Below are 24,574 nucleotides of genomic sequence, written 5' to 3' on the forward strand. Positions count from 1 at the left end.
CTCTTCTTTTACAATATATATATATATATATATATATATATATATATATATATATATATATATATATATATATATATATATATATATATATATACGTGTCACTTCAGCTTGGCACAGTATACCTTTGACCATGGAATGCATAACATTCGCGTGTGCTCGAAGGCCCGACTTACGCCTTTTAATGAACGGGTCCGAGTCTGGCCCGGCCCGCAGCCTCAAGCCCGGGCCCGGCCCAGGCCCGCGGCTTCAAGCCCGAGCCCAGCCCGGGCCCGCCAGAAAACGCTTCGGACGGCCCGGCCCGGGCTTTCGGGCTGGCCCGGGCCCGTGCAGTGCTCTAATGGAGATATATGGTATTAGCACGAATGCCTCGTCCACGCCCTTGAGTCCGAGGGCCGCGAGGCAGGTGCCTTTTGTAATGTAGCTACCGCAGCAGCGATCTGCCTGGGGATTGCCTGGGGATTGCCTGGGTATATAACGTTAAAACTACGCAATTCTTTTAAAAAGCCGAGCACAGAATCATGTTTGAAAAGCGCATCACTACCGATGAAGTGGTATTTGCAGTCGGTAGGGTAATGGAAAGTGTTTTCTTCTAAGAGTGTGTAATTGTTTGCATTGGATTAAATTGTGAAGCACAGTACGTGGTTCACCACATTTCTCACACGTTGGTGAATCACCGCCGTGCTGCTATGTGTGTCCGGCACGTAGCCGACACAGTGTTACATCTGTGCGGCGTGCTTTAGATGTGGGTGGCCAGTCACCGAGGTAAGGCTTACATGCAATTTATTATATAGTTGGCGGTCGATACACGCTGCCAGTAATCCCTCAGCTTTTTTCTCGGGAGGGGTCCCTGGCATCCAGCGTACCAGGGACCCTTCCATAAAGGACTTAAATTTGGAGCGTCTTATTAACCAGCTACGATTGGTGAACAGGGCTCGGGCGGCGGCCGCGAGCCATGGCTACCTGGACTGAGGAGGCCACCCATCTTAGGGCTGAAGTACAAAGAGCCTGGTCAAAAATAAAGTTCATTTCTCTCTCTTATTAATGCAGTTGGGAAAACTGAGGAAGACCTTTTAAGGCCTTTTTTCACGGCTAAGACACACAAGACTGATTTACCATTTCGTGCTATTGTGACCGAACGTCACACCTGGCAGTGTGAAGTGTCTGGGTTTCTTCAAAAGCACCCCAGCTCTTTCTGTTAATGACCCTTTTCTCATTAATGGTTCCAATGATGTAGTGAAATATTATATGTGGAAAAACCCAAGTATTGTATGGCCTTAAGCACTGATGTCGTTGATTTATTTTATTCCGTTCCCCATGCGCAGTTGATGACGTGTGTCAAGGCTAGCATCAAAGGTCAGAACGATGAAGGCACATTTAAAAACATGTGCGGTATCAGCACTGAAAGCTTTCTTGGGCTGCTTAGGTTTTATTTGTCCTCAACTTTGGTTGGATGGAACGAGGAAGTGTATGTACAGCGATCGGTTATCTGCATAGGGTCCCGGGTAACCCCGGTGCTATGCGATATTTTTCTCAGCAGCGTTGACAATGTTTTGACAAAAAATCTGGAAGGAATGGTGATGAAGATTTTTCGTTATGTGGATGATTATATGATTGTGCTAAAAACGGACAATTTCACACACCACATGTTCAATATTGTGAAATGCTTCAAAGAAAGAGGACAAGGCCTGCCTTTTACGTGTGAAGGTCCTTTGTAAGGGGCTATTCAGTTTCTGCATTTGTCTTTGACGTTTAATGAGGGCCACGTTTGCTGGGAGCTTTCCGCCATGTACAGGAAGCTCTTGCTATGTTATTCCTCCAGTCGTTTGAAAACTGTAAAACCTGGCATCGCTGTTAACTCCATTTGTTTCTGTCTTAACAAAGACTTGTGTTCACAAAATGTCCTCCAGTCTTTTATCTCAAGTTCAACGTCGGGAACATGCAGCCTTCCCCCACGATGCCATTGTTTCCGCATCATTAAAAGTTTTGAACAAAGTTAAAAATGTACAAGCAGAACCTCCTAATGCAAAATCGGGAAAGGGTAAGAGGCTAGCAGTGATTCCGCATATTCATGGTATTTCTCACCGTGCAAAAAAGATCGCCGACAAGTGTGGCATTCATGTTCACTTTTTTGCCGAAAATAAGCTCCACAGCTTCTGTGCCAGAGTTGATGTGTTGTCCAGGAATGTGAATATGCCGTCTAGCAGAACGTGCGCCGTCAAGCAACGCATGCAGTTTGTCCCTTGCAAAAACAATGTCGTTTATTCTATTCCGTTTTCATGCGGTAAGGTTTATGTGGGGCAAACGGCGCGCTGCCTCAACATTTGCCTGTGTGAGCACCATAGCTCTTTAAAGGGTGCGCCGTTCTCCCATTTGTCTGCCCACTGTGCCGCCTGTGGTTGCACCCCAGAATTCTGCCGCACGACCACCATTTATAGACACACGGATTCTCGAATAAGAGAGATAGCTGCAGAGAGATAGTTTTGGGCTTTCCGAAGATTTTTCCCCCGCAATTCGACTAGCTCGCAAACGCCTTATTGAATACGGAAAGACTAACAACCTCCAGCTCAAGCTGCGTTACCATAAACTTCTCTCTGACGGTAAAACCTTCGTCTACGACTAGCAGGCTGACAAAGTAGTTGAGCGCAAATCCTAGCAGTTACCCCATTCTAAACCTCAAACACCTCAACGTAATCGTTCTTCCATAACGTTCTTGCATACTAATATCCGTAGTGTCATTACAAAACGTGATTCGTTATGTGACCTCATCAGCTCATCTTCGTGTAATGTTGTTTTGCTTACTGAGACGTGGCTTAACTCATCCATTCGCGATTCCGAGATCCTGCCCCTTTTTCCTGACTTCGATATATTTCGCAAAGATCGAGTCGACAACACCCACGGTGGTGGCGTCCTTATCGCCACGGGCCATGAGCTACGATGCATCCCGATATTAATTCAATCACCTCTTGAAATGCTATGGCTATGTTGCACTGCATCCTTCCCGCGCATCCTTCTTGGCATTTGCTATCGCCCTCCTCCTGCCGATGCCGCATTCCTGCCCGCTTTCCACGATGCGTTGTGCCAGATAACTAAGTCGTATCCTAACACGCCTGTCTAGCTTTTTGGTGATTTTAATTTCCCATCTATCGCTTGGTCAAATCTCGCTTCCACACTAACAAAAAGGAACATGGCCAGTGAATTCGTCAACACGTGTCTTACATTTGGGTTATCGCAAGTTGTCAACAATCCCACTCGCACTACTGACCATTCGGCTAACATTTTAGATTTAATATTAACTTCGCACCCTGAAAAACTTTCCGATATCGCGTACCTGAATGGCCTCAGTGATCATAAGATACTGCTTGCTACTTGTTCATCTCAAATGTCCAATCCAACAAGAATAAAAAAAAAACACTCACGCTTTATGACAGAGGAGATCCCAACAGCATGTCCGAAGATTTAACAACCTTTAATGATAACTTTGAGACGGACTTTCACCACCATTCACTCGAAACTAACTGGTTTCTGTTTAAATCTGAATTTCTGCGCCTAGCTAAAAGATACGTTCCCACCATAACAATAAGTGAACGGAAACAATCTCCATGGTTTAACACAACACTAAAACGTCTAAACAATAAAAAGAAACATCTCTTTCGTTCTGCTAACTCCTCTCAATCTGACTCTCAGTGGCAGAAATACCACGTTGTGGTCAAGCAATATGAGAAGCATGTCGCAGACGCCAAACGTGGCTTTTGTTCAACCACGTTGCTCTCCATGTTGCACACTAACCCGAAACGCTTGTGACAATGCATTAATCCCCAGGGGTCAAGCACTGTTTTTCACCGCGACAGTGCTGGCTCCCCTGTTCCGGAATCCGAGACTGCTGATGCTTTAAACACTGCTTTCTGTTCTGTGTTCACTGGCGAATGCCCTGAAATTCTTCCTCAATTGCCACGGTCTAATTACCCCCAAAGGGAAACATCACCTTTGACGCGAACGGCATTGTTAGAAGTACTGAGTCATTAAAAAAATTCATCTTTGTGTGGCATTGATGGCATAAATGCTAAGGTATTAAAGAACACCAAGAACATCACCAGTCTTTTCCTTGGGTTAATATTCCAGCATTCCCTCTCCACTGGATCGATCCCCTCTGGCTGGAAAGTTGATAATTTCCGTTTTTAAGTAGGGCGACCGTACGAATCCTAGCAACTACCATCCCATTTCCCTTACCAGCGTTTGTTCTAAACTAATGGAGCACATTTTACATTCACACATTGCCAATTTTCAGTCATCTGTCAACTTCTTTCATCTTAACCAGCACGGGTTTCGCAAAGCTCACTCTTGCAACACCCAGCTCATCTTATTCCTGCATGATATACATTCTAACCTGGATCTCAACATCGCCCACTGACGCTCTCTTTTTGGACTTCGAAAAAGCCTTCGATAAAGTATCGCACATTCTTCTCATGCATAAAGTTTCGCACCTAAACCTACATCCCAACACAGTTAATTGGATACGTGAACTCTTGACCGATCGCCTTCCATCCAACTCATTTTTATCGTCTCTCCTCTGTTTTATCTGGTGTGCCACAAGGCTCCGTACTTGGACCGCTACCCTTTCTCATATATATTAATGACCTTCCAGTTGATGTATCATCAAATATACGCCTTTTTGCAGATGACTGTGTTCTGTATCATCCAATAACAAATTCCATAGACTCCTCTCTCCATGGTGACATCCTTGAAATCCAGGCTTGGTGCAACCAATGGTACATGTCCCTCAACGTCAGTAAGTGTTCCCACGGGTCTATTCATCGCCGTCGTAACTATGTAGCACCTACTTACTCTCTCAACAGCACCACATTAACCCAATGCGAGACATGTAAATACCTAGGAGTACATATATCTAGTGATGTGTCCTGGGCCCATCATATTCTCCAACTAATTCCTGTAATCGCCTATTAGTTATTTTCGCCGTAACCCCCTGCAGTCAAACTACTTGCATATAAAGCGTTGATCCGATCCAAACTAGAATATGCCTCTGCTATTTATGACAATCACCAAGTTAATATAACCAATTCCCTTGAATCGGTCCAGAACCGCGCTGCCAGGTTCATTCATTCCGATTATCCCGATAAGTCAAGTGTATCCGCCCTAAAATCCCAGCTCTGCCTCCCCTCACTTTCTGCTCGTATAATATTATTTTTTAGGTTTTTTCATTCGCTGCCTCCAGGAAACCAAATCATCATTCCTGCACATCGTTCCTCTCGCCACTCCCACCGAAATGCTGTGTATCCACCACGTGCACATACGACCACCTATCGACGTTCATTCGTCCTGCACACTGCCGGATATGGAATGCCTTTCCATCAGATATCGCCCTCCTCACCGACATTGCTCAATTCAAAGCTGCCATTGAAGACCATCTTTCAAGTCATGAAATCTAACCTGACCAGCCAGTTTTTCGTTCGCCCACCCCTCATGCAATGTCCCATGTGAGACCTTTGAGGTATTATGAATAAATGAATAAATGAATAAATGTTCAGCACAACACATTGCCTACTCGGAGAAGGAATGCACGATTCGACAAGTAACTCTCTATTATAATTAACATTCTTCCACACACACCTTAGTGTGACAGGTCTCTTAATATTCCAAAGCGACATGTTGTGTCATAGGCCTTTTCCATGTCGAGGAAGACAGAAAGAAAGAATTGCTTATGGACGAAAGCGTCACGAATTTGTGCCTCGATACGTAACAGGTGGTCAGTCATGGATCTACCTTTTCGAAACACGCATTGGTATGGGTCAAGTAGATTGTTTGTTTGAAGGTGCTGCAGACCAGGCACGCTACAGCACTCTGCAAAGCGGCTTATCTGAAGAGCCTGAAAGGGTCCTTAAACTACCCAGAGGTCGACATTTAGTTGTAGTGTTGCTGTGATGCACGAATTTTTAACAAACAGGAAGCTTCAACAAACAGGAAACAGGAATCCTCAACAAACAATTTTTCGGAACGGTGCCGCTATAGCGGAGTTACACGCGTTTGATGATCCAAAAGCGACCCTCGCTAACTTCATTCTTTCCTTCCCTAAGCTCTGTTCATCAGCACGTCAACTCCTCCTGCCGAGTGCTACTCCTCGCCGTGAGAGAAGAAAGAGCGCCGAGCGTGCCTACATGCGAGCAGACAAACATGTTCTTTCAGAAAAGTACAGAGGAGGCTATGGTTCTTTTTATGAATGACATGAGGTGACGTCATTGTTGACGTCACGGCCATCGCTTAGGATTTCCGAATGGCCCGGAGAGGAGACGGGATCGTTTCTTGGAACTTCTGGAGCGCCCGCGGTGCCGAGTTTGACGTTGCTAATCGTGAAAGCATTCGGAACTCCACAAGCGCGTTTACTTGAAATGTTGAACAATTATAGGAGGTGGTTTAGGGGCTCATTAATGAAAACCAACGGTACTGTTTTAACTGTATTGTAGGAATTGCAATACAAGTGTGAAGAAAAGAAAAATGGATGAGAAGGCAACTTGCCGCGAGGTGGGACCGAACCTCCGACCTGCGGGTAACGCGCCTGATGCCCGTTTGTTTCTTGCATCAACAAAGAAAGAATCCCCTGAAATTGCCTGCTTTCATTACGTGAGAAGCAGCACCACAGTACACAATGACCGTGTGCAGGATGAGCGCCAGTGTCATCGACCTGCTAACAGGTGTCCCCTGATTTCGAATTTGAAGGGAAGCATCAACGGAAAGACGAGCCCTGGAGGATTGGACTCAGTGCTGGAGGTAACACGTGGCAAGCAATGGCGCTACTGGGAACGCGTTATTATTTTTTTTTGTTAACGCACGCGTCACCATTCGGAACTGTAATAGATAACGTACTAACGTCAATATTTCTCGGTAACGTGAGGCGTCTGTCGCGCTACTTATTACTTTTTGTTCCAATTATCCCGGGAGTTTTACGCAAAACTCATTCGCGTCATAGGCACCCCAACGTTCGTTTCTCGCAGGTGCATACAAACTGCTGGCGGCCAGCTAGGTGTTGGCATGGCAATAGGAATGCCATCCAATGCGTCCGTCGAGCACGTATTCATGAAATGAGGCAAGCATTGAGCAGCTTTGGCATGCAGATGTTGCTTAAGTTATCAACTTTGTTTTATAAACAAAGTTTGTTGCTTTTCATCCGCAACTGTGGGTGTACGTTTCCGGTAACTGAGTTTCTGAGCGAACGAGGCTCACCTTGAACACCTTCACAGAACGACTAGCTGTTTTTGCAGTGAGGTAAAACATTGCACATGTGCGCAAATACTTTCCTTTTTTTTCGTCGGAACTAAGCCGTCTAAACATTACTTTACAGCTACAAAATTTTAGCATCTGTCTTGTTAGTACAATCACACCGTCAAAATTAGTGTAAATTTGTTGAGGGTTCAGTGATGTAGTCTTTGAGGAGAGCGTTTATGATGAGATTTAATTTTGCGTTTAATGCCACATTAAAAAAAGTGACTTTACAATGGGGCGCAGTATTTCACATAAAATCGGTGTTTGGGCTAGACGTTTTATGTGAAATATAAGTATGAGCTTTGTAACATTGTTTCTGTGGTCTCCTGCAGCGAAGACGAACTGGTTGAAATATCTGAACACGGAGGAACGGCAGCAGCAGTAACCTGCGTTACTTTTTTTGGTAACGGTAATGGTAGCGCGTCAATTTTTTTAGGTAACGTGGGGCGGTAGCGCAATCATATTTAACAGCGAAGCTGTCTAGCAAATCGTTCCTTGCGAGTCGATCACAGACACTATCATCATCTTAACGAGTATTTGCCACAGAACTTGGGCAGATATCACTAGTACTCACCGCTGCTGTGGCCTGTAATAACCCCGAGAACGAGTACAGAGACAAAGAGAGAAAGAAAGAAAGAGAGAAACGTACAGAGAGACGGAAAGAAAGATGTGAAGAAAGAGAAAAATTCTTGCCGAAAAACATTCTTCACAAGGTGGGATTCGAACCCGCGTACCCTCGATCCGAAGGTGAGAGTCCCAACCACTTGGCTATCCAAGCACGCTAGCAGAGCTTAGCATAGCCTTCTATAGTGTAGTGCATCAAGGGGTTGAGAAAGGGAAGTGAGCGTAGATATGTGATGGTTAGCGGGAGGGAAAGGAGGAGGGGAGAGAGTAAATCGTAGCCGAGAAAGAATGAAAGGGAGAAAAAGAAATGCATAAAAAACAAAGAGAGACAGAGAGAATATCAATGAAAGAGAGAGAAAGAAGTAGAGAGAAAGAAAAGGATAGAAAGAAAGAGGAAGCGTAGTCTAGCGACCAGATAGCGTACCACCTAGCTAAGCCGTGCATGCGCAGTAGCTAAGCCACGTCCAGCAAGACTGAAAGTTGGGCTAGTTGGCGATACATAATGGGCAAAAAACAGCGCGCAGATCCTGTTCTTCGCCCCGTCCGTCTGCGAGCTGTTTTTTTGCCCATTAAGCAACGCCCACCAATAGAAACATCGCGCGCAACCTCCGCCGTATAGTGCATAGCCTGGCTGCGCACTCCAGAGGAGGAAGCGGCGCATCTCGAAGCAAGGCGTGTCGGTCGACGGGGAGTACGAGCGGCGACGGGCCTGTGCTTCGCTCTGTCAAGCTTTGCGCGAGTTAGAGCAAACTGCCCGCGATTCTTTTGTTAGCGTAACGACGTTTGCGGCCTGTATGTCCAACGAGACTGAATGTCCAGCGAGACGGAATGTCCAGTAGTGGACATTCAGGCTCGTTGGACATTCGCGCTCGTTGGACATTCGGTCTCGGTTGGACATTTGGTCTCGTTGAACATTGAGTCTCGGTTGCACATTCCATCTCATTGTACATTCCATCTTGGTCGGAAAATTAAAATGAGTCGCCAGTTGCAGGAACCGAAATTCTACTTAATAAATTACATGTAACTCGGCAATGTAGACCCAATATTGTGGGTAACTTTAGTGTCACCCTTTCCATCGGTGGAATCCAAACCCACACCTTTCGAAGAAAGGAGCCCCTCGAACGATACCCCTTATTAACGCGACAGCGTTAAAGAGCGCGTTTCGCAGAAATTCCGGTGTCGGTGTCGGCGGCGTTGGTTGTGAGCGAAAAATCACCTTGTCCGTGACCGAAAAATCGAGAAAGATGCAAATAAAAGAAATAAAGAAAGACTTCGGTTTGAGTGAGAATCGAACCCAGGCCGTGTGCGTGCCAAACACGAGCTCTACGATCGAGCCACGGTATCGCACGAAACTGCTTCAGAAAAAAAAACACGATATGAATGTCATGTAGCAGGAGTCTCCTTAACGCATGTAATATTGCGTGGTAGAAGCGCGCCAGGCGTCGAAACATGTGAATTGCGCCACGAGTGGGTGTTTTAAAGGCCTACCCATTACAAAGCGCTGAGACATATTTAATCATCAGCTGCAAGGAAGGAAGGAAAACGGGAGAGAGGAAAGACAGGGATGTTAACCAGTTTGGCATAACCGGTATGCTACCCTGTACAGGGGGAAGGGATGGGGGAGATCGAAAGAAGAGTAAAGAAAGAGAGAAAGAGAGGGGAACACACACGCACACACATAACGTCAAAGCGCAGAGCGGCAGTCTTGTGCGGTATGCGGCATCATTAAAAAGTCTACAGCCGCTCGTGTAAGTCTGTTGTCCTTAGGAATTTGAGCAATGCCTTGGTTGCTTGAACTCTCAATGACTTATCAGGATGACATTGGAGAATCGTGTCTAGTGTCAACGGTCTGTTGTGAAGATGAGCGAGAGCGAATACCAGGGATCGTCTCTGCGCAGCGTAGCGAGGACAGTCGCAGAAGATATGTTGCAAGGTCTCCTCGGTGCCGCAGGCGTCGCAAAGAGCGTTGTCGGCCATCCCTATTCGAAACGAATATGACTTGGTGAAAGCCACTCTTAGCCATAAGCGGCATAGCAGAGTGGCCTCTCTTCGGCGGAGTCCAGATGGTATTTGAAGTCGCCGCAACTCGTTTAGGTGGTGTTGCCGATAGTTTTGGCTTCTTGACGTATTCAGTGTTGAGTGCGAAATATTCTTTGCCATCCTTTGAAGCATGGCAGCAGCATCAGACCTTGAAAGAGGTATAGCCTCTTCCTTGTCTCCTTGCAAAGCTGACCGAGCAGCATTATCGGCATGTTCGTTGCCAAGCACGCCGCAGTGACCTGGCAACCATTGAAATGTCACTTGGTGTCCCTTCTGCAAAAGCGTCAACAAAGTGACCAGCTGCGTAGGATCGCGTGTTGCCTTACGGACGCGTAGTGGGCCGGCCCTTCGTTGACTCGCGAAAGGAAGAATTATGGCGCAGTGGGCAGCTAACAACTGTACTTGAAGTAGGCATTCTAGGATATTTTGAAACGGCCAATGTTACGCGCACACTCGTTCGTTTCCCTACAGCACGGTTGAGGCATGCACCGAGAGGCGAAGCCAGGCTAGCGATTGAGAAGGAGATGCGCACGGGACACGATTACGCTCTCGCGTTCTACTCTTGTAGGCGAAGCTCAAGCGTCCTCCTATTTTTTTCGTACTTTGATAACGAGGGCTTCGTTTCGGCAGACGTGATGCAGAATGTGCGGGTTTATTGGTCAGCTGTCGCCACGTGCGAAAATCACGTACCTCGTAACGCCCGCTGAAAGAGTGTTCCACACTCGCCGCCTTGGCTACGAGTGGCGCTGGCGGGCACTCCCAGGGGCTAAACGCACATAAATACCCCAAAAAGTGGACGAGAGCGCACTCTTTCGTAATTCTTTAAGGGGGTGTGATGTCAGACTTCTGACATAACATTAAGCACGTAATTGAACAAAATAAAAGAACTTATGAAATATACATATGAAAACTAAACACGAAATAAAAATAAAACAAACGAAAGTTGAAATTGTGATAAATACAGTAAAGCAAAATTAATAAGGGAACAAAAATACGATGCCCAACGCCACACTGAAGATTTACAAAACACACAGAAAACGCGATCTTCCTTTAGGCTATCTTAACGCAATGAATCCGTTTCCTGAAAAATTTCGAACTACGGCAAGTTCTGCTCTTCTAAATTGAACATTCCGTCTCGTTGGACATTCATACTCCTTAGACATAATCTCATTGGACATTCCGTCTCGGTTGGACATTCAGACTCGGTGGACATTCAGCCTCGTTGGACATTCTGTCGCGAACTTGCAAGACGCAATGTGGAGACTGTAGTATATTTCTCACAATACTACGATAAAAGCATGCCACTAGATCGCTGTAATTCATGACTGTTTCTCTAAATCTTACGACAAATTCACTCGTGCCTAACACTTGTATCGGACCCGCAACGGTGGTCTAGTGGTTATGGCGCTCGACTGCTGACCCGAAGGTCGCGCGATCGAATCCCGGCCGCGGCGGCTGCATTTTCGATGGAGGCGAAAATGTTTTGAGACCCGTGTACTTAGATTTAGGTGCACATCAAAGAACCCCAGGAGGTCGAAATTCCGGAGCCCTACACTACGGCGTCTCTCATAATCATATCGTGGTTTTCGGACGTTAAACTCCAGATATTGTTATTATTAACACTTGTATCGGAAATCTGTAAACATTGATATGTTAATTTTTATTTAGGACAAACCTATTATTCATCTCGCCCAAGAGGAGCCGCTGTTGCTCGAAATGTCACGAAAAGAGAGTGTCCGCACTGTCGGAAAGTATGAGAGACGATGTATAATCTTCAATGTCCGAATCCTTGGGGCTAGTCAGCCCTTCCGCGAGGTTTCATCAAAAGGTGGGAGCCCAAACATTTGTGGCTTGAATTCAAGCAGCGAGCCAAGGCACACGGTGGCTCGACGCCGGTTTTCTTCGTCAACGCGAGGATCCGGAACCATAACTACCTGCATGCCAGCAGCCAGAGCAGCCGTGACTCCCATGGGAGCGTCTTCGAACACTAACACCTGTGGACAAACGGCGAGGAAGACAAGTAAGCGTTTATTCAAGGCACATGCACTCACAGAATTTCGACGATTGTGTAAGAAACCGAACGAGGCCGTGACGTAAGTCTTCGGGGCGATTAACAGACTAATTTGAGCGCTTTTGCGTAAAGCAACCTAATAGAGGCTTTAGCTGCTCCGGTATTCCGGTATAAAGGGTGTTACGGAATGCCGGGTTACCGGTACGCGTAATTTTGTTTCCTCGCGTGTTCGCACACTCCAGGAACAAAACGTCGCGAGCGGATGCCTGTTCCGCCGCTGGCTTGCATACCCGGATACGTCCCAGCGGTTGGCACGTATCACTGATGAAGGGGGGTGAGGAGGGGAGGGATGCAGTCACCTACTCCGCTCCACTTCGAGGTTCTCACTATTTTGCCAGCAGCACTTATGCCAGGACTAGAGTCCACAACGGCGTGCCAACGAACGACGACGTCTCAAGGACGCGGGTGTTCGCGGCGGCGAAGGGGCGGTGGCGATTCAGCTGGGGGTGCAACCCAGCAGTCTGCCGGTGCGGTTTGCTCCTCGCACTTGTCGTTTTCTTCCTTGCGTCGGCGAACACGCGAGCAAACAACATTGCGCTACCGGTACAGGGCCTTTAGTTACCGGACGATGGTATCAACATCTTGTGATGCCTCCTGCAACCACACGTGTCTTTTCACCTAGTGGCCTTCAGGAAAAGACGTTTAAAAAGTGGACTCATTCGGTACTAGGCCGCTGCCGAAAGTTTACGCGAGAAGAGAACTAGAACGGTCTAGCTCTCTGGAAAGACAGTTCTGTACTTGCTTGATTCAGCTCGGCCCGGCCAGATCGCACTACCTCTCCGGACTCTCACGTCGCTAACAGCAAAAATGTAAGCAAAACGTCTAGGGTTCAGAAGAGCTGGTTCCGATAGAAGTTTACACCATGTAGAGCAGTAAAAGTACACAACATTTGACATCGACTACACCTTTTCGGAAGGCGGCTTCTCGTCGAACATTGACGCAGCCAGGAGGAAGATGTCTGGGTGTGGCTTGCCGCGCTTTACTTTCGTTCCTCCGCCGGTACAGACCACGTGGTGAAAGAGTGGCACAAGGTCTCGATGCCGTGACATCTTGAGATCGAACAAAGCAGGCGTGGTGCTCGTCGCGACAGCCATGGGAACACCGTGAGCCTTCAGGTGGCGCAGGAGACGTTCAGCGCCTGCATACGCGCAACTTCGCTTGAAGATCTTCAGACTTCAGTCTTCTTTCATCGCTGCACGACATAGCGAATGCAGTAAAGATAAACATGAAATAAGATACACACATAACGTGTTCACTTACTTGATCTGATTTTAATCACTGATTAACGCCGTTCCTTGCGAGATAAGTGCTCGCCAGGTAGCCAAAGTTTGCGGCCAGTAAACCAGGTGTTAGGGGGAAATGAGTGGCCGGAAGCCATGGCTCGTGCATTAACTTTACGAGCAGTGACATTTACCTACTCAGTAGAATTCCAAGTCGAAACGCTTTATCAAAATTAAAGCCCTACAATCGCAACGGACTTGCTTGCTCAACAGCATTTTACCGGACAAGTATACTCCCCTCCCAAAAACATCTAGCAGGAACGGAGGCCATCAGTTGGAGAAGAATTCAAACCAGGGTTCATCCCCCCACTGAAAAAGATTACACACCATGTTTCCGATGCGCTATAGAGGTTCCTGCCCTTGGTGTGGAGAATATTCAACATTATACCACATTACCCGAGGCTGCTCAAAGCATCCCCCACACCTGACAGACACAAACATGACATCAATACATAATTTGGAGCATTGGGAGGGGCGACTGTCCAGCTCTGATCTGTCCAACCGGCTAGCGCTGCTCGACGAGGTTGGATGGGTGGCTAAGACCTGTGGGGCCCTTGACTAAGACTGAAAGGTCATGTTTACTGCAGTCAGTATTTCACAGGAAAATACTAGCAGTACAAACACGTATACGGCAGCGGCAGCTATTTGTTTGAATGTGTTGTATGAGGTGTGCTGCACTTGTCTTAGAACAACCCGTATACAATAACGTCATGTATAAGGACCAGCCTTATGTGTAAGAAGAGTTCAGTTTAATCATTTGTTCAAGTCGCCGTCTCATTGAAGTTCTGGATTGGGCTAAGGGACACTGGTCAGCTATGGTAACCACCACGGAAGGCCATAGGAGATGTACCATGTGTAGCGCATTGTTACCGCAACCGCGGAAAGTAATCACTGGTATATCCGCCTCACGAGACCTGAGCAGCTTTAGTGATGGCTGAAGTTTGGTGCGCTGCGAAGTTCGGCAAAATATCCAGAAATTCAGAAGTGGAAGCTGGGGATAGGTTGAACGAGCAGGAGGAAGTGCCTCAGAGAGGCTGGCCGTCGTTTCGACAGGAGCACATATCTATGTCAAAGACACCTTGTCATCCTCGGCATGTTACCCGCCATGGTGATGTAGTGGTTATGGCGCTCGGCTGCTGATCCAAAGGTGGCGGGAACAAAAATGCGGCCGCGGCGGCCGCATTTTCGATGGAGGCGCAAATGCTAAAGGCCCGTGTACATAGATTTGGGTGCCCCAGGTGGTCGAACTTTCAGGAGCCCCCCACTACGGCATCCCCCTTAATCATATCGTGATTTTGGGACGTAAAGCTCTGCAATTATGATTATTATCCCTGGCCTGTTTTAAGCAGCTTAATGTTGACGTCCGGTCCCATTGTGTCGCGTGTCGCTCTTGGTAACCGCCATCTGGAAAGAAGGCGATTGTGAAATGCAATGCAATTCACAAAATACTGCACTAAACCTAAAGCTCTACGGTTGTCAACGTGGAATGTGAAGGATTACAGCCGCTTGCGGCTGCTGCGCCAACAGTGTGGCATAAGGATATCAACAGTTAAGCGCTCACCAGGCATTAGGTCACAGTCGTGGTAATATTCCCCGCAGATCTGGTTCAGCTTCTCCATGCACTCGCTCGGAGTGATCGGCAGGCCAAGGGATTCGACGATCGTGCGCGCCGCGTCGAAGTCTGGTGTGCCCAGCACGCGCCTGTCAAGCTCCCAGGTAAATTGTTTGCCGTAGCTAGATGCAAGCATCTCCGCAGCGCGCGAGTAGAGTTTCTCGGTGTCTGCAACAAAAAAAAGGGACAGTGGAGAGCGTAAAGAGTAGATAGCAGAATGAAGACAGAATGGCACCATACAGAACGACTGTGCATATCTGTCTGATCCGCTCCGAATGCACGTTTAAATTGCGTTGATCAATCCATATCAAGCTGGAGGAAATTCCTTTTAGCTATGTGTACCGAGTGCGAAGTCTTCACAACGAGTGTTCTCCCCTATGGTGTCTTCGTAGGGCTTTTAAATGCTGCTATATATCGCAAACATTTTCGCTTCAATGCAGTGCAGTGCAATGACATAGAGTGACCGAAAAAAAGCGAAGAATTCTTAATTTTAATACTACAAGATATGTTGCAATAATATTACCTGGGGCAGTGTAACGTCCTGAAACCACGATATGATTTGAGGTACGCCGTGGTGGAAGCTCCGGAAATGTAGATCATTTGGTGTTGCAAAACGGCAAGGCAAGCTGTAGTTGCTACTGGTTCAAAAATTCAAAGCGCTAACACGGCAGGAACAAGAATAGCCACAACAAGAGCGCTTAAAGGGACACTAAAGGCAAATAACAATTTATGTCAGAGTGAAAGCTAAATGTATGACAACGTCTAAAAGGGCAATATTATCAACAGCAGTGCCCTACTTACCGAGAAATTAAGCTAAATGTATCACACGATGAGCGCCATGAGCCGGACATTTTGGAACTGATCGCAATGACGTGAGAGCGTCCGACTACAATTAATCACTAGTAATCATACTAGCTGCAATAAAAAAAAAAGAACATTTCGTGCATCAAGAGACGTAATAAAATGTGGCTCGTTCGTTCCTGTTTGGTTCATGGAAAAAAAGAACCTCTTTGGCGTTGCGATGGCGAATGGCGCGCGTGGTTCAAAGATTCCGCTTTCGCCGAACTGCGCTTCACCTGGCGCCCGGATTCGCTCACGCAGTCGCGTCTCAGTGGTAGTTTCGGTATCGCGTACTGCCGCGTGTGTTTTGCATGCTCGTGAAAGTCGCTGTGACCGAAAGTTCGACAAAATGCCGCATACATGTGATGTTGCCGGATGCCCGATTGGTGCATGCCGCCAGAGCACGCCGCCGTGCAGTAAAGGCGGGCAACGTTGGGCACGGAAACAGTGACGTCGGAAAGGCCGCTTTCAGGCGGGTGATTTGAAGCGCGCTAACACGATGCGGACCACTAAAACGTGATTTTATTTAAAGAAAAGCACTTCCTTGGCACAAAAGTAGCACTACGAGGTTTCTGGACCGCTATTTAAACAATCAACGCCGACTTAATATTTGCCATTAGTGTCCCTTTAAGCGCTCGTGTCGTGCCCTTTCTTGTCCCTGTCATGTTAGCGCTTTTATTCTTGAACTGCGCATGTGGTGTTCTTTACCTTGAAGTGACATCACGTAGTACATGGACCTCTCTAGCATTTTTCCTGCATCGAAATGCGATCGAACCCGCGACTTCCGGGTCAGCAGCCGAACACCGTAACCAATGTACCACCGTGGCGGCTGCAATAAATGAGGGTTGCAACGTGGGCTTGTTGGTTACTCATTTGAATATTCTTGGTGTTCCTATGTGCATTCTCGTGTGCGTGTTTCCTTTCGCGCTACACCAAAAGCTATTCAAATGCAATAAATAATGTAAGACTGACAAGATATACTCCTCAGGAGACACGCTTGAAGGTTGCGGTTGCGAAGCGTGTATTTCAGGAATGGTAACATTTATTGGGCGCGGTTCAATGCTATTTTTGAGCAAGCCCATTGTCCGATAAATATATATTTATGAGTACTTGCAATGAAATTAGAGGAAGTGAAAAAAAGAAAGGTGGCTGATCCCTCTGTCATAGGAATTGGTATAACACGAAAGTGAAACGTGTAGTCACAGAAGTAGTTGACTGTTTACAGTGCACTAGTATATGAGAGCTTCTACAATGTCTACTGTTTGGCAGATATAGCACCATTTGATGTGGACGCACTCAGGCTGACGCCTAGTGGCACATCTCCGCACCGACGACTAACGATCATCATTTAACCCTTGTGGCAGCTGAAGTTCTTAATATATACGTAGGTACCGCATATGGTGAACCCCACGCAAAGATGGCATCAACAAGAACATAAAAATTACACCATCTCCCGCTAAAGGGGACCATGAGGCGATGCGAAGCCGGAGCACTTGCACGATCGCGTTCCGTTGGCGTTCGTTGGGCATGCTACCGACCTCGCGTTGTGGAACGCGAAGAGGGACGCTACGCGCGTCGTATCTTCCATCTAGCCTGGCCGTTAATTCTCACAGGGCGAGCGGGGAACGCGGTCGACAGGCGGGCGAGAGGGGGGCAGCGTAGGAGAGGAGAGAGAAGGGGAGGGGACGCGCATGCGCTCGAGCTCATCGCGGCGTTGCGCAGGAGAGAATTTCGGCATGTCTAGCCCGCGTTTCAGAGGGAGAGTGGAAAGGGGGAGGGGAGAGGGGAAGGGGTGAGGGAAAGTGGAGAGGGGAAGGGGAGAGGGGAAGGGGAGAGGGGAAGGGGAGAGGGAAGGTGGAGAGTGGAAGGGGAGAAGGAAAGTGGAAAGGGTGAGTGGAGAGGTGTATGGAGAGGGTATGCGCAGTAAGGGTGGTCACGCCGCACACCACCGCATTGAGCTCGGCCTTAAGATACTTCGCATCTAATGAACACCGATACTCGATATGCACTCCTTCAAAGCGCCGCGAAACGCGAGGAGAAACGCTACGCGCGTCGTGTCTTCCGTCTAGCCTGGCCGTTAATTCTTACAGGGCGAGCGGGGAAAGCGGTGCGACAGCCAGGCCAGCGTCCGAGAGCTATATTTCGATATAGATGAATTCTATGAGTAAGGCTTGGGCTAAAGCCACCACCTCGCAGTGTGTTATATCGTTGACGAAATTAAACTTCTATCCGCCTCGTGCGCTGCTGCTTTCAGTGGTACTGGTGGCGCCACCAACGGCGGACGGTGGCGATAGGTGGATATGCGCGGTTCATAGAAGCCGTGGGCAAAGCGCCTGTTACTCTCCGTTTTTCTATTCATGTTTCATTCTGGTTTGATATTTGTACTGCCGACGCTGCTCCACTAGACAACCATGCCGTCTGTTACGTCGATTGTTCTATATTATTTGTTTTAAAATGACAGGTCCGTTTTTTATGCGTGCGCGTGATGCACTGCGTACGTTTCTTACGTGCATGTGTCCAAGTTGTTTGCGTGATCTGTTAACACAGATGAAATAAAAATTGTTGCAGTACAAAACAGCATTCTTGTTTTATTGAACACCCCAAACAGTACAACAACAATGACTATTACGGCTGTTTGCCTGCTTAAGAAACGCACAAAAGACACGCGATTTTATCTTCGCCCAACACTCGTAGCACTCAACTAGGCCAAGAAAACCAAAATCTAACTTGCTGAACGTTTTAACAGCCGCCACACAGCTGCATAATAATGCGTGAAAGTACTGTAGCAAATGACCAACAAACATTCACACAGCGTTTTTTTTTTGTTCACAGACCGTATTAACACATGAGAAAGTTCTAACTGCATTGCAATCACCTATTTCGGAATATCTAATCACTTTCACCATTGAAGCCACAATCCTCTAACACATGCGCTTTAAATTGAGCATGGCATCACTCAGACTTATATAGGAAATGCGCACGCGTAGCATTGCTCAGATTTATATAGGAAATGCGCACGCGTGCAATGTATCTCGTATGCTAGATTCTCCTTTGGTACGTGCAGCTCAAAATAAAATGCGATTCTAGAAGTAATGTTCGTGGAGTAGAGAGCATATAGCAGGACAACTACTTACAGCTTCACTTACCTTTGCAAAAACGGTATTCCAATTGCAATTCAATATTAACCGACGCAACAACGATAACAAGACGCTTGTTGCACACAGGCGTACCAGGTTGACGCTCGAGGCCAAGCGCGGTATTTTAAGTGTAGCACAATCGTGCGCGTACAGTACGCTAGAATATTCTGGCACAATGTCGTCAAGCTTGCAGTCAGTTCAGCGATTCCCACGATGTAGCACCAATTGACATCCTCGCGTCACCAAACTGCTACGACGCCGAGAACTACGCACACAGCTGACTTGGAAAAACGCGGTCTTGCAGGAGGCCATCTTGTCCAGCAACCAACGGACAAAATTACACAACTGAGGCGTCTGAAACATTGCCGTTGATGAGATGGCAAGCTGAACGAAATCAGGGCTTATCGTCCGACGTGTGGCCACCGCCTTAACACAATATTACGTTGCAACGTTCAAGGAAGACGCGACGAAAGCGACGAGCCATGCCGGTCTTGTCGGGTGCGCCACAGCACAGTGCACAGCGCGCGCTCTCACGGCCACCGAAAGAAATAAAAGAAAGTGGAGAGAGGGACACCTAGGAGCATCGCGTATCGGTGGAAGCAGAGGAAGTGTTGCGTCGTCCGAGTGTGGCGTATTAGAATGCTGCAATTATGAAGCACAGAGCTTTATGGGGATACAATAGGTACGAGGTGCTTCGAGGGCTGTGGAAGGGTGTGATGGTTCCGGGGCTTACATTTGGGAACTCAGTGGGGTGCATGAAGTCAGAGGTGCAATCAGGAATGGATGTAAATCAAAGGACGGTGTGGTGCCGCCTCGCGTTGGGCGCTCACGGGAAGACGACAAATGAGGCGGTAAAGGGTGATATGGGATGACAGGCTTTGAAGTGAGGGAAGCGCAGAGCAAAATGAGATTCGAAGAGAGGCTGAGGAAAATGAAGGAGAGTAGATGGGCAGAGAAGGTTTTCAGGTATTTGTATAGAAAAAAGCGTTGACACGCAGTGGAGAAAAGAACTAGGAGGCTCACCAGTAAATATACGGCTGGCAGTGCGGGCGATATGGCAACAAGGAGCATTAAGCGGAAGGCCAGAGAGGCGGAGAGGGACTTATGGATGACAGCGATGGAAAAGAAGCCGGCTCTGAGTAACTACCGACAAGGAAAAAAACGAAATAAGGAGGGAAAAGTTTACGATTAATTCAGGGGAAGCGCTTTACTGTTGAAGCAAGGGTCGGGCTGCCTTAGAACGCGTAGTTATAAGCGAGATTTAGTACGAAGAAGAACAATGTACATGCTGCGGGGAACTAAGGAAACGATGGAACATGTACTGATTGAATGTGGCGATATTCACCCAGGTATACGTGTGGGCACGAGTCTACATGAAGCCTTGGGTTTTAGGGACAACAATGGAAAGCTGAACACGTCCGCGATAGAAATAAGAAGTAGAGACGGTTAGAGTATTGGTGGCAGAAAAGGTAGAGATAAAGAACAACAAATAAATAATGGGGGAAAAATAAGGTCATTCTGCCTTCAGAGGCAGGGGGAGAGATGGACCGTGGAATTATATTTTTTTGGTATAATAACATAGACTTTAATCAATGTAGATAAGTTATTAGGCCACCATGAAACAAGGAAGCTTTTTTTTTTCTTTCCATTTTTTTTTTTTCTTCGAGCCTGGTGGCGCCATGTCCACCGCCCCCCGTTTTAAAAGGGGACGCTCATAAGGCCTCAATCCATTCCCATCCATCCACGAGGTGGATTGGAAACACGCCGAATGGGACGGTCGTTTTTTCGAGCGTATTGGCACACGCCACCGCCCCTTTATAAAGGGGACGCTCATAATTCATCCATCCAAAAGCGCTGTGAGAGGAAGGTGTGAAAGATAAAAGGCGCGTTCATGTAGCCTCCGTTATGTGCTCAGCGGTAACTCAGTTGGCTAAACGCCCGCCAGCCATCGTAGCGGACCGAGAGGACATGGGTTCGACTCCCGTCAACGGAACTTTTTCTTATAGTTCTTTTTCTTTGCCATCTGATGGCGTTTATTTTGCTGACGTATTTCCGTGACGGAAATACGTCATGAAATTCTTGGTGGACCCCGCCATGAAACACTTTCGTGTTAAAAAAAAAGAGAAAAAAAAACGCAGTGTAATTGGAGCATTATGATGAACGAATGCTTCCATCGTGCTTCGTAAAACCTGGACTCATTGACCTTACGCGTCCTCGCGGATCAGAGAGATATGCAATAACCTTTACGCAAACTTTTATTTCTGGGAGTTCACTTATTCGCCATCTTACCAAGAGTCATCGTCAACGATATACGACGAACGAGCAAAGAAAGCACTGGCCATGATGTAAATTTCGGCAGCGACACAGCCGCAGATGAATGTTAATGCAAAGTGATAAGGACCCATATTGTATGTCGTCATTGAGACGCCGCTCACCTAACAGCAGGCCGTCGAGGTCAAACAGCACGTGCGACACGGATTTGAAGGTGGACATCGTTCGCTTGCCAGCAGTAGCACAACACGGCTTGCCTTTTTGCGTCGTCCTCGGATGACTAGGAGATGTGCTGAATAGAGGCAATGAACAGAGGTAGGAAGTTAGTGAGACGTGTGTGTTGCGGGAAGAAGCACAATAGTATATATACAAGCGTACCTGCTATGAAAATGTTTAAGTGATGGAAGTGTGACTCCTACTGCAGCCCTATGTAACTCGGTTGCTTTTCCTTTAAAGGGATACTGAACAAAATTTTGAAAAATCTACGAAAACTCTTACATTCGACTCAGACGACACGACTGTTCCTATAAACAGCGTTTATTTCACGTAATTTCGAGCAGTTGGCCGTATTTTTAGTGGATTGTGAGAGCGCGGCGGCTCCACGCCAGTGCGCTTGTCGACGGATGTGACGTCAAATGCCCGAGCAAGAGGGGGGCAACCGGCACGCTCTCTCCTGCCCTGCCACTTCCCTTTCTCCACCTCTCCTCTCAAGAACCGAGGGTGGCTTGTGTGGCGCTCCGCTGAGCCTTGTCCCCACATGGCAGACAAATAGCGCTTCTTCGTCACTACAACTACCGAGCGTGTCGCGAGCGCGAAAAGATGCAAGGTGCGTGTGACAGCGGTTCCACGAGCGGTGATTGCGACTCCGAGTTCGAGAGGCCTCCAAAACGGATGCGCCAAATTCAACCGTATGCGTGTGACCCTTCCGCTTCGTCAAGCGACAGCGAGGACGACGAGCCAGACGAGCCGCCATCGCCCAACGTGGGTCGGCAGCCGGGACCAGCAATTTGGTAAGTGCCTCGTGCTTTTCCACGCAGAAGGAAAACAAGTTTTTTCGGCGGGGCGCTACACGCGTGGCCGCCGGTGTAGTGGGCTTTCGGAAAATGTTCTCGGTGCTCGTATCGCTCGCGTGCTCGCACCACGTTCATTGTAAAAGCAAACTTAGATACCTTGTTAATTTTAGCCGGTCAAAAATTACTGCCCTTACTAACATGTCCGAGAGTCGCAATGTTGTCGTTGAAGGCGGTTCAATTTCTTTCGTGCAAGAGTCGCCTTGCAATCGTACACGTGCGCGACGGCGAATCGGCGCGAGTGGTGCGCGTCTCGTTCGCAGCAGTCGATTACGGGAGGAAAACTAACCCATCCAGTGTCGCCAATCAAGCAAAATTGAAGTGCAATAGCGAGTAGGTCGGTTGCCATCCAAGCCTACTTTTACAGAGAAAACACCACGCGTCTGAAGTTTATTTTCCGAGGCCTCCCTTTCATACAAGCATTCTGTACTTTATCTAATAGGTCAGAAATATTGCGGTCCGCAGCAGGGGCGTAGGCAGAAATTTATTTTGGAGGTGTGGGGGGACATCCTTGATTTGGAGTGGGGGCTGGGCAGGCAGACGTGGTCGAGTGTTATTTTGTGCTCTAAGTTACATAGCAAAAAAATTTCGAGGAGGGGGGGGGGGCGGTTTGCGGCACTGAGGACCAATGGCGTAGCCAGGGGTGGCACACCGGGCCGCGCACATACTGTACTGAAGCCAGAGAGCTACATTTCTTCATGTGTTTGCTGTTCTGTGTAATCGCTTATGCATGCATGCACGCTTATCTTATCAACAGGTGCTGCTGTGGCGACCGCTGCACCGACATGCCGACGGCAAAGGAGCGGGTGTGCTGCCGAGAGCAAAAGAATGTTGACAGTGCTGCGGAGGAACACGAGTGCATCACATTGCATCCACTCTTTCAGCTTTATTGTCTGAATCGGCATGTACTCGACTTAGAGTACGTAAAGCTGCAGTACTACTGCCCATATAATCTAAGGCACAGACAAGAGCATGAGTAAGTGGAAATTTGTTTTTAGAGCAACCCTCAATTTTTCGAAGCATGAACACTGGTTTCTTTTACTTTTGCAGTCTTCTGAAATGTGTGCAAACATTCGGCACTTCTCAACCTCTTCTTTTTATTCCTTAGCAAATACAGGTACACTGCATATAGGCAGTTCGTGTGGTGGACATACGGCAAACTAGGCAAGGGAAAAAGGGTCGTAATCCCAAGCTGTGCTGTCCAGAGGATCCGGAAGGAGTTCCCAACACAGGATGGCCACTACACCGGCTACTTCGACCCATAGACCTATGCATTCTAGACAATAAACATAAGAAAAAGCATATTTGTGGTATTATTTATTGGCGTACATCCTGGAGTGATCAGGGCTGTCATCACACATGAATTAGCTCAAGTCCACATGCATTTCCGATTAAAGCGTGCCCTCCTTTTGGCAATGAGTGAATCCTTGTCCTCATGCTCAAACTCGCTAGAGAGAGTTGGTGGCATGATGACATTAGCCTGAAGTGAGGCTTCTTTTAGCGATCCCGCCCGTCTACAAATCTCCACGGTGGACTCCATGAGCTCTTTGATATAACCTGAAACGAAAACAGTTAGTTAGGCACTGCATTAGTCAATAGTGGCTCATACCATATGTGCAGGCCTTCTTCAGTGGTGCAGCAATGGCAGTCTTCTTCGATTTTGGATACTTTATTACATATCTATCTTTTCCTTGATTTGTTGCATGCTCTCTTGCACTATTCTCATTATAATGCAAGGCTGCAAGGCGGGTCCTGGGAAAAGAGACATTTGCATAACTAGTGCTGAAAGTTTGGAAAGTTGGTACAGAATCATTTAATAAACGGCACAGCAGGACAGGACACTAGGAGACAAGAAACAGGCTGTGCTGGTCTGTCTTGTGTCCTGTCAAGTAGTTCTTTAGAAGACAATTACACACAGCATTTCTTATTGCCAAATGAACATCTTACCTTGCAACCATACTTGAGTAGTGGAAATGAGTAGCCTTGGGTGCGAACTGAATGATTGTGCTATGGAACGACTCCGCTGCAAATGTCTGTGCCGATGTCGACAGCTTTGGCATGTCCCTCAACAGTGCTTTATTTAGAATAATAGCTTTGACTTTTTGATGGGCTGGAGAGCCTAGAGCAATAAGTTTGGAAAAAAAACATAGGAATGCTATACAGAAACATATGCAAAAAAGAAAAACTGGTGTACCTTCTTCCAGCCACTTCTTGTTCGGCAGCGCATCATGTTGACACCTGGGATACAGTTGATCATCATGCGTGTGCACGTTTGCTATGTGGGCAGCAAGTGAGCGCCACTTAGGAAGTATAAGGTCTGGCTGGCCCTCACTTGACACTGCACACCAGTAAAAATG

At 47.4% G+C, this 24,574-nt stretch overlaps 2 protein-coding genes across 2 annotated transcripts; one reads left to right on the forward strand and one right to left on the reverse strand.

The window, feature by feature from the left end:
- Positions 1–12,906: 12,906 nt before the first annotated feature.
- LOC119398946 (pseudouridine-5'-phosphatase) lies at positions 12,907–21,369 on the reverse strand. Its single transcript, XM_037665763.1, has 3 exons — positions 21,312–21,369; positions 14,849–15,067; positions 12,907–13,145 (listed from the first exon to the last, which is right to left on the reverse strand). Exons 1-3 carry the CDS (start codon positions 21,367–21,369, stop codon positions 12,907–12,909), a joined length of 516 nt encoding a protein of 171 aa, XP_037521691.1.
- A 260-nt stretch (positions 21,370–21,629) lies between these two features.
- LOC119400853 (uncharacterized) lies at positions 21,630–23,476 on the forward strand. Its single transcript, XM_049417615.1, has 2 exons — positions 21,630–22,157; positions 22,975–23,476. The coding sequence occupies exons 1-2, from the start codon at positions 21,967–21,969 to the stop codon at positions 23,195–23,197; spliced, it is 414 nt and encodes a 137-aa protein (XP_049273572.1). The 5' UTR covers positions 21,630–21,966; the 3' UTR covers positions 23,198–23,476.
- The last annotated feature ends 1,098 nt before the right edge of the window (positions 23,477–24,574 follow it).

This window comes from Rhipicephalus sanguineus, chromosome 7 (assembly GCF_013339695.2).
Source record: "Rhipicephalus sanguineus isolate Rsan-2018 chromosome 7, BIME_Rsan_1.4, whole genome shotgun sequence".
NCBI lineage: Eukaryota > Metazoa > Arthropoda > Arachnida > Ixodida > Ixodidae > Rhipicephalus > Rhipicephalus sanguineus.